This window comes from Temnothorax longispinosus, chromosome 8 (genome assembly GCF_030848805.1).
Source record: "Temnothorax longispinosus isolate EJ_2023e chromosome 8, Tlon_JGU_v1, whole genome shotgun sequence".
Taxonomy (NCBI): domain Eukaryota; kingdom Metazoa; phylum Arthropoda; class Insecta; order Hymenoptera; family Formicidae; genus Temnothorax; species Temnothorax longispinosus.
This window is the reverse complement of record NC_092365.1, coordinates 12,235,392-12,247,997: the sequence shown is the minus strand read 5'-3', so window position 1 is coordinate 12,247,997 and position 12,606 is coordinate 12,235,392. Positions and strand designations below refer to the sequence as shown.

At 41.9% G+C, this 12,606-nt stretch overlaps 3 protein-coding genes across 3 annotated transcripts; 2 read left to right on the top strand and 1 right to left on the bottom strand.

Moving 5' to 3' along the window:
- Positions 1 to 1,408: 1,408 nt before the first annotated feature.
- LOC139818305 (uncharacterized) lies at positions 1,409 to 2,857 on the bottom strand. The gene is made up of 5 exons (XM_071786923.1): positions 2,834 to 2,857; positions 2,441 to 2,567; positions 2,136 to 2,372; positions 1,775 to 1,951; positions 1,409 to 1,692 (listed from the first exon to the last, which is right to left on the bottom strand). The coding sequence occupies exons 1-5, from the start codon at positions 2,855 to 2,857 to the stop codon at positions 1,409 to 1,411; spliced, it is 849 nt and encodes a 282-aa protein (XP_071643024.1).
- Positions 2,858 to 5,665: 2,808 nt separating this feature from the next.
- Positions 5,666 to 7,813, top strand: LOC139818304 (uncharacterized). The gene has a single exon (XM_071786922.1). The coding sequence runs from the start codon at positions 5,666 to 5,668 to the stop codon at positions 7,811 to 7,813; it is 2,148 nt and encodes a 715-aa protein (XP_071643023.1).
- A 1,050-nt stretch (positions 7,814 to 8,863) lies between these two features.
- Positions 8,864 to 9,346, top strand: LOC139818303 (uncharacterized). The gene has a single exon (XM_071786921.1). The coding sequence runs from the start codon at positions 8,864 to 8,866 to the stop codon at positions 9,344 to 9,346; it is 483 nt and encodes a 160-aa protein (XP_071643022.1).
- Positions 9,347 to 12,606: the final 3,260 nt, after the last annotated feature.

Sequence of the window (12,606 nt, the reverse complement as noted above, 5' to 3'; positions counted from 1 at the left end):
CAATATACTCGCAATATCGAACTCATTAACGCGCTTATCACGATCTCCAGGGATTCGCCCTAACGTTTGTACCACGGTTCCGCGGCCACGATACCATCCCGAGGCCCTTCGCTCTCGTTATCGATCGCGAAATTACACTCGATCTTAACATGCGTTATCCCGAGCGAGAGCATGCACCGGAGGGCGGTGTCGTGGCTTTACATTTCGCGATTTACGGGCAACCTCACCGGTGATACGCCTCCTCCTGGGCTCCTCGCCGTCACCTTCCACCAACGATCCTCGATCCGCCAGATAACGATCGAAATACCCGACTCGGGGTGGCTATCGCGTATCTTAATCAAAACGTATTTTCTCGCCGACGGACGACCAGAGAGTGAAACGCTAGACCCGCTCGATTGCGGAATCGATACGGTACCCCTTCCTGAGGGGCGCGCGAGCCAATCGGGTGCGAGCTTGCAAGCCCGCGGTGTCCCGGCGCAGTGCTGTCGATACGAGATCCTTCGGGGGCGGGCAACGGTCCCTCGGCGGCGTACAACTCCTCAAATTTTGTCCTTAGCGGCGGACGGAACTTCGCTCGTGCCGGTGTGCCTCCGGTTTGACCCTGGGGCGGTGGCCAGCCACCCCGTGGGTCGGTGTTTTGTGGAGATCATTTGCTGAAGCCGGGTTTTTACCCAGGCGTCTGGGGCCCCGCTATTGGCGGCCTCGTCCGTCGCTGCCTCACGTGCCGCACGCCTGCCGCGTTGCTCTCGCCAGCCCGTGATCTCTGCTGCTTCCGTGTTTGCCACCCCTCCTCGGTTATCAATCGTCCTTGATTTCCTTCGCCGATTACTCCCTCGAAGGTTTGCCGTGGTGTGGGTGAGGTGCCGCGCGTATTACATTGCATAAAAACAAAAGAAAGTAATCAGAATGCGGAAACGCGATTAAATACGACCCCTGGAGATCTCGCCGTTGCCTCCCTGGTCCGTCCCTGGGCGCGAAATTCCGCGTCTTGTGACGGCGGCGGGGCGCCGCAACGATGCGGCGAGCCGCAACGTCACAATGCATATTAATATATGCGTATATATATGTAAAACAAAACATTTCTTAACCATTAATAACGTTTTATTTATAAGATTGCTCTTAAAGCAAGGAACTTGTGTGGGACAATTTCGCTGAATCCGAAAAAATAAAATTAAATTAAAATAAAATTTCACGCATTTATTTACTGCGTTGAACTCTTGGACAAATTGTAAATTGTACTCTTGCTGAGTTATAGTTATAGTTATAGCTAAAAAAATATCAATATCATCTGGTTTGTCATTCGAAAGTTCGGTACATTTTTAACTTTCTAACTTTTTTAATGCTTATTTATGTTAATGTTTGTTTTCAGATAAATTTCTTTTAACAATTCATTTCTTTCTTCTCTCAATTAATTTGCCTTTATTAGTTGTTCCTCTATATTTTTCACTGATTGTTCATATGTATTTCTCATTGCTTTATATTCCGTTACTAACTGTGTTTGTATTTCATTTTTTATCTCCTTTTCATGTTGAATATCGCTTAAAAGTTTTTCTATTGTTTTGTGATAATACACCTTATGAGCGAAACATACCCTTCGATGCATCAACGGCATCGTTGACTTCTCCGTCCACATGGATTTCCACATCATCGTTGTTGAGGTCTTCATCACGACTCGGCATATTTGAAACTGTCCTGAAATGCAATAAAATGAAATATATTGATACTAAATACTAACTGTCTCCAATATTTCAGTGAATACTTTTGTGAAATATACTAACTCTTTTTCCAAAAAAAGTGTCCCGTAAGAAAGACAACAAGTCGTAATACTGCCACTTCCTACGAGATGACTTACTTCCTGATCCACTTGGCAACTTCTCAAGGGAAATAATTTTCATGTAGCGATCCCTCAAGTGTTTCCATTTTTTCTTTACTTCATCGACAGAACATTCGCCTGTAATAATAAAATCGTACATTTTGTACTGTTAAATCATTTAAATTGTATTGTTTTTTTCTACGACTCTCTCTCTCCCCCCCCACACACACACACGCGCACGCACACGCACACGCACACGCGCACGCGCACGCACACACACACACACACACACACACACACACACACACACACACACACGTACCATTTGTCGCATCAGCCACTTGCTCCCAAAGCTGTTGTACAGTTCGTCTGTCACGTTTCGCTATATTTATTTTTTGGTTCCACAACAGCTCTCGTGCCGACACTTCTGCAATTATTAGTTCCTCAAGGTTTCGCCCCAGGCTCGGTGTTAGCAGCTCTTCGCTTGTCGGAAGATGCGACTTTGTAACAAACAGTTCTGCTCCGTCAATCGCACTTCGACACACAATGTCTCCATTCTCTATAAGATATTAAAATTGTTACATTTGCTTAAATAATATTATATCATTCCTTTCATATTTTACTTACCACATTGGGGGTACAAATAGAGGGTGTTCTCGTCACAAACAATCCCTGGATAATTTGCCCAACATTCATGGGACGGTATTTCTTCCTCCTCGAGAATTGTCTCGCACATTCCGCATGTGTGTACTTTCTGCAATAAAAAAAATATCAATATCATCTGGTTTGTCATTCGAAAGTTCGGTTCCAAGTCATAAATATTTATAAAAATTGAAATAGATGATTTGTTTGCACATGTTACGGTATGTTTGTTTTCCAAAACGTAAAAAAAAAATACTTAACCTCCAATCTTAATGATTATAAACAATCATACATATATATATATATATATTACTTTTATGATTGCTATCTTAACATTTTTTTATTAAAATCATTATACAAACATAAATATACACTAACCTTTGGAATCTCCACTCCGGCCATCGTTAAATTTCGCTCACTTGTGCGATGCCGCCGATGCCGCAAATGAAGTTGGATTGATCTAATTTCAATGCGGCAACGTAGGAGTAGTTCAGAAGCCCCTAGATTCTAGTTCCTTCTGAACTGCCGCGCTGCCGCGCGCGGCATTTGCCGCGTCCATCAGTAGGCACCTTAAAGTTGCATCTCTGCGCATCCCCACCACTGGCTGGCTGTGGCTGGCAAAAACCGCGAGTCTGGCATCCTTGGTCTACGTGTCCGAGCTATTGTGATACGTGGGTTTGTCACGTTTTAGGACCCAATTTAAACAGCAACCCGCAAACTCCCACTATTATAATCAATTAGGAATAAATATTATTATTGCTAAATTAATTTAAAATTATATAAAATAATAATTAAAAAAATGTTTTTACTGCAATTAATTAATTAATTATAAAAATAATTATAATTAATCCTTAATACATTTTGCATACATGGGTCTATAATGTCCGAGCTATAAAGTGATATCTGCTCGTAACAATAAAACTTGCAAGCCTGTCAGAAGATATTAAATAAACAATGTTTATCAAAATGACTATAAAATCGTAAACTATAATGTAGACAAATGTTTCATGAATTTTTTTAGATATTTTTTAAAGTACTTTAAGGTAGGGGAAAATAGCGTTGAACGTGACAGACCCACGTATACACTTAAAAGGTACCGAAACAACGTATGCACATTAATTATATCAAGGTTAAGTATTTGCATAAACTCTTTAATCGATCGACTGCAATTGGTTATCATCGCGTCATGACAATTCGACCAAATTGCAAGATTAAATTGTCAAGGCATTTCGACCATGGGTTTTGGTTTTTCTAAATTGATGTAAATTTGAAGCTTTTATATATATAAGCTTATTCGTATTTAAATAATTTAATTATATAATTGCAAAAAAGTATATATAATAGTTTAAATTTCAATACATGTTCAGTACGCTGTACTGGTATAGTACAGTTCCTATTGCGCATATAAACCGAACAGTACGCAGTACAGGTACGATGATGGTAATAGAATAGTACGCTGTATCAGTATCATGTATTCTTTTTGTATTGGTATGTACTGTACAGCTACGCCGTACGCTGACATCTCGTGGCAGTACAGTAATAATACGGTAGCAGTATCTTGAGCGGGAATCGCACGCTTAGTTATCTGGGTAGTAAGTAGTTGGTTCATTAAGCAATTTTTTAGCTGCGGTAACCTTACCGACAAGGTTAATAAGACATTGGCCGGGCTAGCAAATTCATTTGTTGTGCAAGCGCTCGGCGATAGGAGTTTGTTTTCGTGAAGCTCGCCGGGCCGCTGAGGCGCCGGACTCTCTCCCGCGTAAATAACCACGTAACCGATCAGAAGCCTTGCGCGTTACGCATTACGCGAAAAATACGTGCCATGGTACTCTAGCCTGTTCCAGTCTAAGATCTATCGGAGAGACGAAATCGCACGCACGTTCGCAGTAAATAGTGTATGTATCGTAAAGAATTGCTCGATCGGTCGTCCGGACCTTTTCATATGTCGCGCTTATCTGCAGTCGCGCGTATCCGATTCGTCGGGTCCTGCTATTGGTCACGGAGCGTCGTCGAGTCCTGTTATTGGTCGCAGAACGGTTCGTCGCTACCATTAGTTAATGTACGCGCGCTGCGTTACCGCCAAGAAGGGCGTTGTATTCGTATTGTATTGTTCGCACAGCAGTCGTGCAGTAAAGACCGCACAGGTTACAGTCAGCGTTTTTTCCACTAAAATAAAGACGTTATACCACACAAATAGTCTCCAAGTCTTATTTGTCGAAGGCAAACATAAAATAATTCAGAGAAGCTCAGTCTGTCTCGACCACGTCGCTCCTGTGCATTCCTAACCTCGGGCACGCGTGGAAGAGGCGTAAGCCTCGCGTACATGAATACGCAACAAACATATTGGTCCTTCGAGCCGGATACCCATACATCCGGACCTTCGGCGGAGAGCAACAGGGGACCTTGCGAACAATCGGCGGTACGCTGTGGCGCAAGCAGCTTCTTCGGGGCTCGAGCTGGCCACGAGGACCGTACAGAGACCCTCGCAACACCACGCGCCTTCGAGCGGGACGCACAGAGGATCTCGCAGCCAGCAGCGCGCTTTCGAGCGCGGCGCACAGAGGATCTCGCAGCCAGCAGCGCGCTTTCGAGCGCGACGCACAGAGGATCTCGCAGTCAGCAGCGCGCCTTCGAGCGCGACGTGCAGAGGATCTCGCAACCAGCAGCGCGCCTTCGAGCGCGACGACAGAGGGGCTCCTGTGGCACATGCAGAGGACATCCTCCGGTGCATTTCAACATAGAGAGGAGAGAGGCAGTCGACGACCGCATCAGCGATATCAGGAACTTTCAATACGCATTGTACAGTCAGGTGAAGGTGACATAGTAGTGCCCAACAAATCTGTGTATATTCCGCGTAGGGTTATTCAATATGGCCGAACAAGAGATTCTCGCTCTCAAGAAAAGGCGCGCGACCATTAAGGCATCGTGCACGCGAGTAAGTACGTTCGTAGACTCATTGTCAATTGGGTCCGTCACATCGTTCATCGCGGCTCAGATCGAGGAGCGTAAATGTAGGTTAAAGGAATACTGGTCTCAGTATAATGAGGTGCAATCGCAATTAGAATTGCGCGACGATAATGAAACAAATAGATAGTAGATCGCGCGATTTTTGAAGAGGCATTTTACACGTTGTCGGCCAAGATACGCGAATTATTGAATCCTACACTTTTCGTGCGCGGTGCAACGCCACGGCCTCCGTCTACCTCGAACATGTCCGATCAATCGGAAGCTCAGCTTCGCGTGCGACTGCCTAAGTTAGATCTGCCGAACTTCACAGAAAAATACGACGAGTGGTTCCCATTCTTTGACACGTTTAACTCCGTCATACATTCAAACACGTCAATTAGCAATATACAGAAGCTTCAGTATTTGAGGGCCTCCGTGACCGGCGATGCGAGTAATATAACTAGCTTCTTAGAAATATCTGAACTAAATTATAAAGTTGCATGGAATCTTCTAAAGGAGCGTTATGAAAACAGGCGCGTTATCGTAAATACGCATATTAAGGCAATCATGGACTTACCAACCATGGCCAAGGAAAACTCATGTGAGTTACGGAAAATCGCGGACGAGGCCATTAAGCACATACAGGCGCTTCAGGCACTGAGGCGTCCCACGTCCCATTGGGATGATTTGCTAGTGCACATTCTGGCGGCCAAACTAGACACGTTCACAATGCGAGAATGGCAATCTTCTATAGTCGGTACAGACCCTCCCACCTTCAAGCAATTTAGCGAATTTGTCACACACCGTTGTGAAATACTTGAATCTACAAGCAAATCAAATAAACAAGCGCAGCCTCAGGCCAAGCGTCAAGCGTCATGCGTTGCGACCGTTAAACCTAAGTGTAATTATTGCAACGGTGAGCATCCTATGTATTACTGTAAGGATTTTTTAGCCTTATCGGTATCTCAGAGAACCTCGGAGGTTCGCAATCGAAAGGTTTGTGTCAATTGCCTACGTCCATCGACTCACGCGCCGAGTAAATGCACGTCAAGAGGTTGCAGGATATGCAAGGCAAAGCACAACACTCTGCTGCATGCAACGGACAGCAAGCCCGAACCCAGCGCCAAGGATTCGGGCGACAATAAGGAAACCAGTGCAGCGGGTTCTTCAACGGCATTGGTAACACATGCTTCAAACAGCAGCGACAGGGAGCACATCATGCTTTCAACTGCCGTGGTCGATGTCTTCAACACTCAGGGAATAGCCACGCGATGCCGCATACTACTGGACTGTGGATCCCAAGCGAACTTTATCACGAGAGAATACATGAACGCTCTCAGATTACAACCACGTTCGCTAGATGTTTCAATATCCGGTATAAACGAAACAATAACAAAATCCACGCAGGCAGTCCGAGTAAAATTGCAATCGCGATTTAATTCATTTACGGCCACCATCGAGTGTATTGTTACAGATCAAATCACCGGCAAGCTCCCAGAGTTCACCATTAAACGGGACGCATACAATCTTCCTCGTAACGTTAAACTGGCAGATCCACAATTTAACGTGTCTTCAAAAATTGACATCCTCATAGGGGCAGAGCTATTCTGGGACTTGTTATGCGTGGGTCAAGTCAAGTCATCCATCGAACATCCCACTCTTCAAAAGACTCAGTTAGGATGGATATTGGCCGGGCGGTTGGGCAATTCGTCAAAATCTACACAACGCATACAATCGCTACATGCATCCATCACTAACACGCAACTGCATGAGCTGCTATCCCACTTTTGGCAGCTCGAGGATGTCGGCAACATTTCTAGTCACACACTGGAGGAGGCCTACTGCATAAAACATTTCGCGGACAACGTATCACAGACTCCGGAAGGCAGATACATCGTCGAGCTCCCGATCAAGGAATCATTAATCCCCAAGTTGGGAAATTCCAGGGATATTGCCTTGAAGCGTCTCATCCAGTTAGAAAGGCGTTTCCGTCGCGATCCCGAATTGAAGGCTCAATACGTCAATTTTATGTCCAAATATTTAAGGCTAGGACACATGAAGCGAGTGGACCCGCAACCTGATGAAGAGGCTATATATCTTCCTCACCATTGCGTCTTCAAGAACTCGAAGCAGTCGTCGAAAATACGCGTCGTATTTGACGCTTCGTGCAAGGATAGCGCTGGCATATCGTTAAACGACATTCTCAGAGTGGGCCCAGTCATGCAACAAGATCTGATGTCAATTGTAATGCGCTTTCGCATATTTGCATACGTCTTGGTAGCAGACATAATAAAAATGTATCGACAAGTGCTGGTACACCCTTCGCAGACACACATGCAGAGAATATTATGGCGACCAGATCCTGCTTCAATTATTGAGATCTACGATTTGCTTACAATCACATACGGTTAATCTGCAGCACAGGCTCTTGTAATCATCCCTTATAAAAATGTGCCCTTGAGTGCTCAATGGCGGTCAGTGGGAATGTATGGTTGCCCTACAGTTGCAATGCGAATTATATGGAAAAGTTAATGGAAAATATTGAGTGGCAATAAGATGAATGGAAACGCAATGGCAAAATTCGAATGACAACTTTTTCCATACAGGCGTAATGGAAACTGCTAATGGCTTATGAAGGTTAAAACTTGTGTATGGAACTTGCAATGCGAATTATATGGAAAAGTTAATGGAAAATATTGAGTGGCAATAAGATGAATGGAAACACAATGGCAAGATTCGAATGACAACCTTTTCCATACAGGCGTAATGGAAACTGCCAATGACTCATGAAAGATAAAATTTGTATGGAATTTTTCTACCTTCAGCTAATTTGTTTAGTGTGAATTGTAATGGAAATTCGTCAATGGTAAATGTGGCGGTTCGCGCCACCAGTGGTACATGCATCATCATCACGCCCGCGCGGTAACTGTATTACCGGCAGTTCGCATCGACGGCGCTAGGCGTCGCATCGTTCATGCATTCTCTCAAATTCAAGGTTCGGGACGGACTGGTATATGTATGAGACCCCCTACGGGACACCGAGGCAGATATTTTCAGGCGCTAGTCGCCTAAGGCAAGAGCTCCTATTAGATTGTCTGTTGAACCAAAGGCAATGGGAAATGAAGGCATTTATATTGAAGACAAAATAGTACCATTTATTAAAATGCCATTGAATTCTTATTGTTTCAGACGCAATGGAAATAAAGGCATTTTTGCCAAAGATAAAAATTTCCACACAAAATTCCATTGGTATTGCCAGTGTTAATACCAATGGCAATGCTAATGGCAATACCAATGGCAATACCAACGGCAAAACCAGTGGCAATACCAATAGCAATACCAATGGGATTTTGTGTGGAACTTTTTATCTTTGGCAAAAATGCCTTCATTTCCATTGCGTCTGGAACAATGGGAATTCAATGGCATTTTTTAATGGCAATGAAGGGCACATTTTTATAAGGGATGTGCCTAATGCATTTGGCCGAGCAACATAAATTGAAATATCTAATTGGCTCAGCACATATTATCAGGGATTTTTACATCGACGACCTACTCACCGGGGCGGACACGTTCCAGGAGGCGATGGCCATCAGAGACGAGTCGATACAATTATTAAGCCTGGGATCTTTCGAACTTGGAAAATGGGCCTCAAATTGCCCAGAGTTACTGAAGTCGGTGAATAATCAAGAGGGCAACCTAATCAACATCGACGATGGAGGCAATTCATACGTTTTGGGTATACAGTGGAACCAAGTCACGGATACGTTCCATTTTTCGTATGAGCCAGATACAGACCACAACGCAGTGTCTAAACGGACTATATTGTCTGAAGTGTCCAAATTATTCGACCCCTTGGGTCTACTCGGACCGACCATCGTCATCGCAAAGCTTATTCTTCAAGATCTGTGGCGATCCGGCGCACAGAGGTCATTTTCATTTATCTAGGAATTAATAATTCAATTTATCACCATGTTACAGATTACGTTGGTACTCGCCTTCGGCTCGGGCGGCAAACTTCACACTCGTTTGAAAAACGCTACTTTCGTTTTAACCGGTCCTAACCTCTATTATTTATTTATTAAGATATTGTTACCGTACATAAAAAATAATTGTGAAAAATCTATCACACAGCCTTGGTTATTTTATTTATTGGATATTATTTGTTCAAGGTATATACTGATTCTTAAAATTACTGTACTCGTCACATATTATATTAAAAATTTAGAAAAACCTTGATGAATGTCGTTTTTTCCGTTTTTACATTTATAAAATAAACCCGCAATACATATATTCGTGTTTGTTCGTAGTGTTTTAATTTTTTTTTAATACCTAGATATGTCAGCATTTCAATCCGAGTATTTTTTTTTGCCAAGAAATGCCAGTGACTTAGTATTTATATTTTTTTTAGGTACTATGTCGCTAAATAAGAGAGAATTGTTCGAAGTTTGGCGTAAAGAAAAGACAATTAAACAGAAGAATTATCGGTTTTGGCTTTTGTATCTTTCAAATTTGGTGTAGAAGAGTGTGCTAATGATGAAAAATACAACACCATTAGAAAAAATGTTTGTCGTTTTAACAGCAAGGTAGCTCAAATGTGGAAGGAGTGTAATCGTACATTAAAGTTTTTTGAAGAGAGACACCATCAATGGCTTGATGAAAACATCGAATTTTTTAGTAAAGATGTCGGTGAAAGAGGTCATTCGCAAAGAGGTCGACCTTCAAAAGATTTCAGTGAAGTTGGCAATCAAAGCAAAAGGCAAAAAATTTTACCATTATTAAAAAACTATTCTTCTGAAGAGCTAGCTTTTGCGACGCGTAAAAGCCTTGAAACCTCTGGTAGGAGAGATGCTGCTAAAATAGTACAAGAAGCGACCACATCTTCGCCCACTAGAGCAACTAAGATTAAAAAAGCTTACCATTCTACTGTATCATTGCCTACTAAGTACACACCAGAAGAAGCTCTTGCGTTGTTTGTTGATTGCCATTGTACAAAAAAATCATATATAATGATGCAGCAGGGAGCTAAATCAAGGAACGCGAATATTTATCCAAACTATAATGTTATTTTACACGAGAAAAAGAAGTGCTATCCAGACAAAGAACATATTATCATAACAGATATTTCAGCGGAGGTTAATTTGCAGGAACTAGTCAATCACACAGCAAGAAGAATCATACAAGTGCAAAGTGATGTTATTAAACAATTCCTATCTGAGATATCGAACGGAGTGATACTTTTGTACAAATGGGGATGTGATGGCAGTGCTTCACAGTCTACTTACAAGCAACATTTCAATGAAGAGACCAGTGATAGTAAAAGTGATGCAAATTTATTTGCTGTGTGTCTAGTTCCATTGCGTCTTTGTACCGAAAATGGGCATATACTGTGGCAAAATCCTCGATCTTCGTCCACACGATATTGCAGACCCATCAAGTTGATTTTCAAAAAGGAAACTCCAGAATTAGTTAAAGAAGAGATTCAAAATGTAAAAAGCCAAATTACCAAAATTCAAGTTACGAATTGTGTCATAGGCAACAACCAAATAATTGTAAAACACAGTTTCAACTTGACTATGATTGATGGGAAAACGTTTGGCGTTATAAGTGATTCATCCAATCAAAGTTGTGGAATCTGTGGTGCCACACCAAAAATAATGAATCAGCTTAATAAAATTAGGAACCTCCAGCCTAACTCTGAATTATATAGCTATGGAATTTCCAATCTTCATGCGTGGATAAGGTGCCTAGAGTGCTGCTTACACATTTCATATCGGCTAGATGTGAAAAAATGGCAGATTCGCGATGATGAAGACAAAAAACTGGTGAAAGAAAGGAAGAAGCGAATCATAAAGAACTTGAAATCCGAAATGAGTTTATTAGTGGATATTCCAAAGCAAGGTTACGGAACGACTAATGACGGAAACACCGCGCGAAAATTTTTCCGGGAATATGCTCTATCATCGTCTATAACCGGACTTAACGCAGACTTTTTAAAACATCTGCATACAATTTTAACTACATTGTCATGTGGATATGCAATCAACACAGAAGCATTTGCAGAATATTCAAAGGCTACTGCTGAACAGTATGTGGAACTTTATCCGTGGTATAATATGCCTTCAAGTCTTCACCGTATACTAATTCACGGGCCAGACATTATAAAGGCAGCTACACTTCCAATAGGATTGTTTTCCGAGGAAGCTCTTGAGTCCCGAAACAAAGAATTTCGGAAATATCGAGAGTGCAACACAAGAAAGTTTTCTAGGGAGGAAACAATGCAAGATTTATTTAATGCACTTCTTGTAACGTCAGACCCTGTGATATCATCTTTATCACAATGCATTGGAAATCGATCGTACAAACAAGCACTAAATAAGGAAGTTTTGCAGTTACTACAAGAGCCCGAATTACAGAAGGATTTGTTGATTTCGAGTGAAAATGAAGATAACATGTTTGATTAATAAAATAAAATATTATATTAAAAATAAAAAATATTAATGTTTTAGCATTTGTCTGATTTGTCATTTAGTTTGACTTTGGATAGTCGTTTGAGATCACATGAAGGTCACTTCCAATTTCTTAAATGGAACTCCCCATATTATAGTATATATCTTTTGAAAGGGCACAAAATAAGAAAAATTTTGGCGCAAACCAGAGGTCGATACGTTGACCCGTTCAGGAGTTATTTAGAGTAAAAAATTGACTTTTTTGAACTTTGACCCTAAATAACTGCCGAACGGATCAACGTATCGACCTCTGGTTTGCGTCAGAAATTTTCTTTTTTTATGCCCTTTCAAACGATACGTATGAAACACTTTACTCTAAATTGTCGCGTTTACGAAAAAATCGGGTGATACGGGTGTTCTGGGTCACCCTGTGTATCTGAAAATGAATTTTAATTTAGTACACTATATAGCCAAAACATCCACGCTAAAGTATTAGTTGTAAAAATCAAAGATATAACAAAAATATATTACAAATAAAAATTTAAATGTGATACTATTTATTATTTGCTAGAATAATCAAAATGACCTCTGTGCGGCGCTCACTGGGACGATTCAGTTCCACAGGATATATACATCCGTTGGTCAAGGCTCAAGTCGCAACTGCCCGAACTAAATCAGCTTACAATCCCGCGGCGCGTCAAATTCGGTACCAATCACGAGGACATTCAGATACACGGCTTCTGTGACGCTAGTCAAAAT

Bases quoted from the DNA above. Each gene is read 5' to 3' on its own strand.
- LOC139818305 (XM_071786923.1), bottom strand. From the start codon at position 2,857: ATGGCCGGAGTGGAGATTCCAAAG. The intron at 2,568-2,833 runs GTTAGTGTATAT...TTTTTATTGCAG, and splicing joins CCGGAGTGGAGATTCCAAAG to AAAGTACACACATGCGGAAT. The intron at 1,952-2,135 runs GTACGTGTGTGT...TTATTATTACAG, and splicing joins AGTGGCTGATGCGACAAATG to GCGAATGTTCTGTCGATGAA.
- LOC139818304 (XM_071786922.1), top strand. From the start codon at position 5,666: ATGTCCGATCAATCGGAAGCTCAGCTTCGCGTGCGACTGCCTAAGTTA.
- LOC139818303 (XM_071786921.1), top strand. From the start codon at position 8,864: ATGTGCCTAATGCATTTGGCCGAGCAACATAAATTGAAATATCTAATT.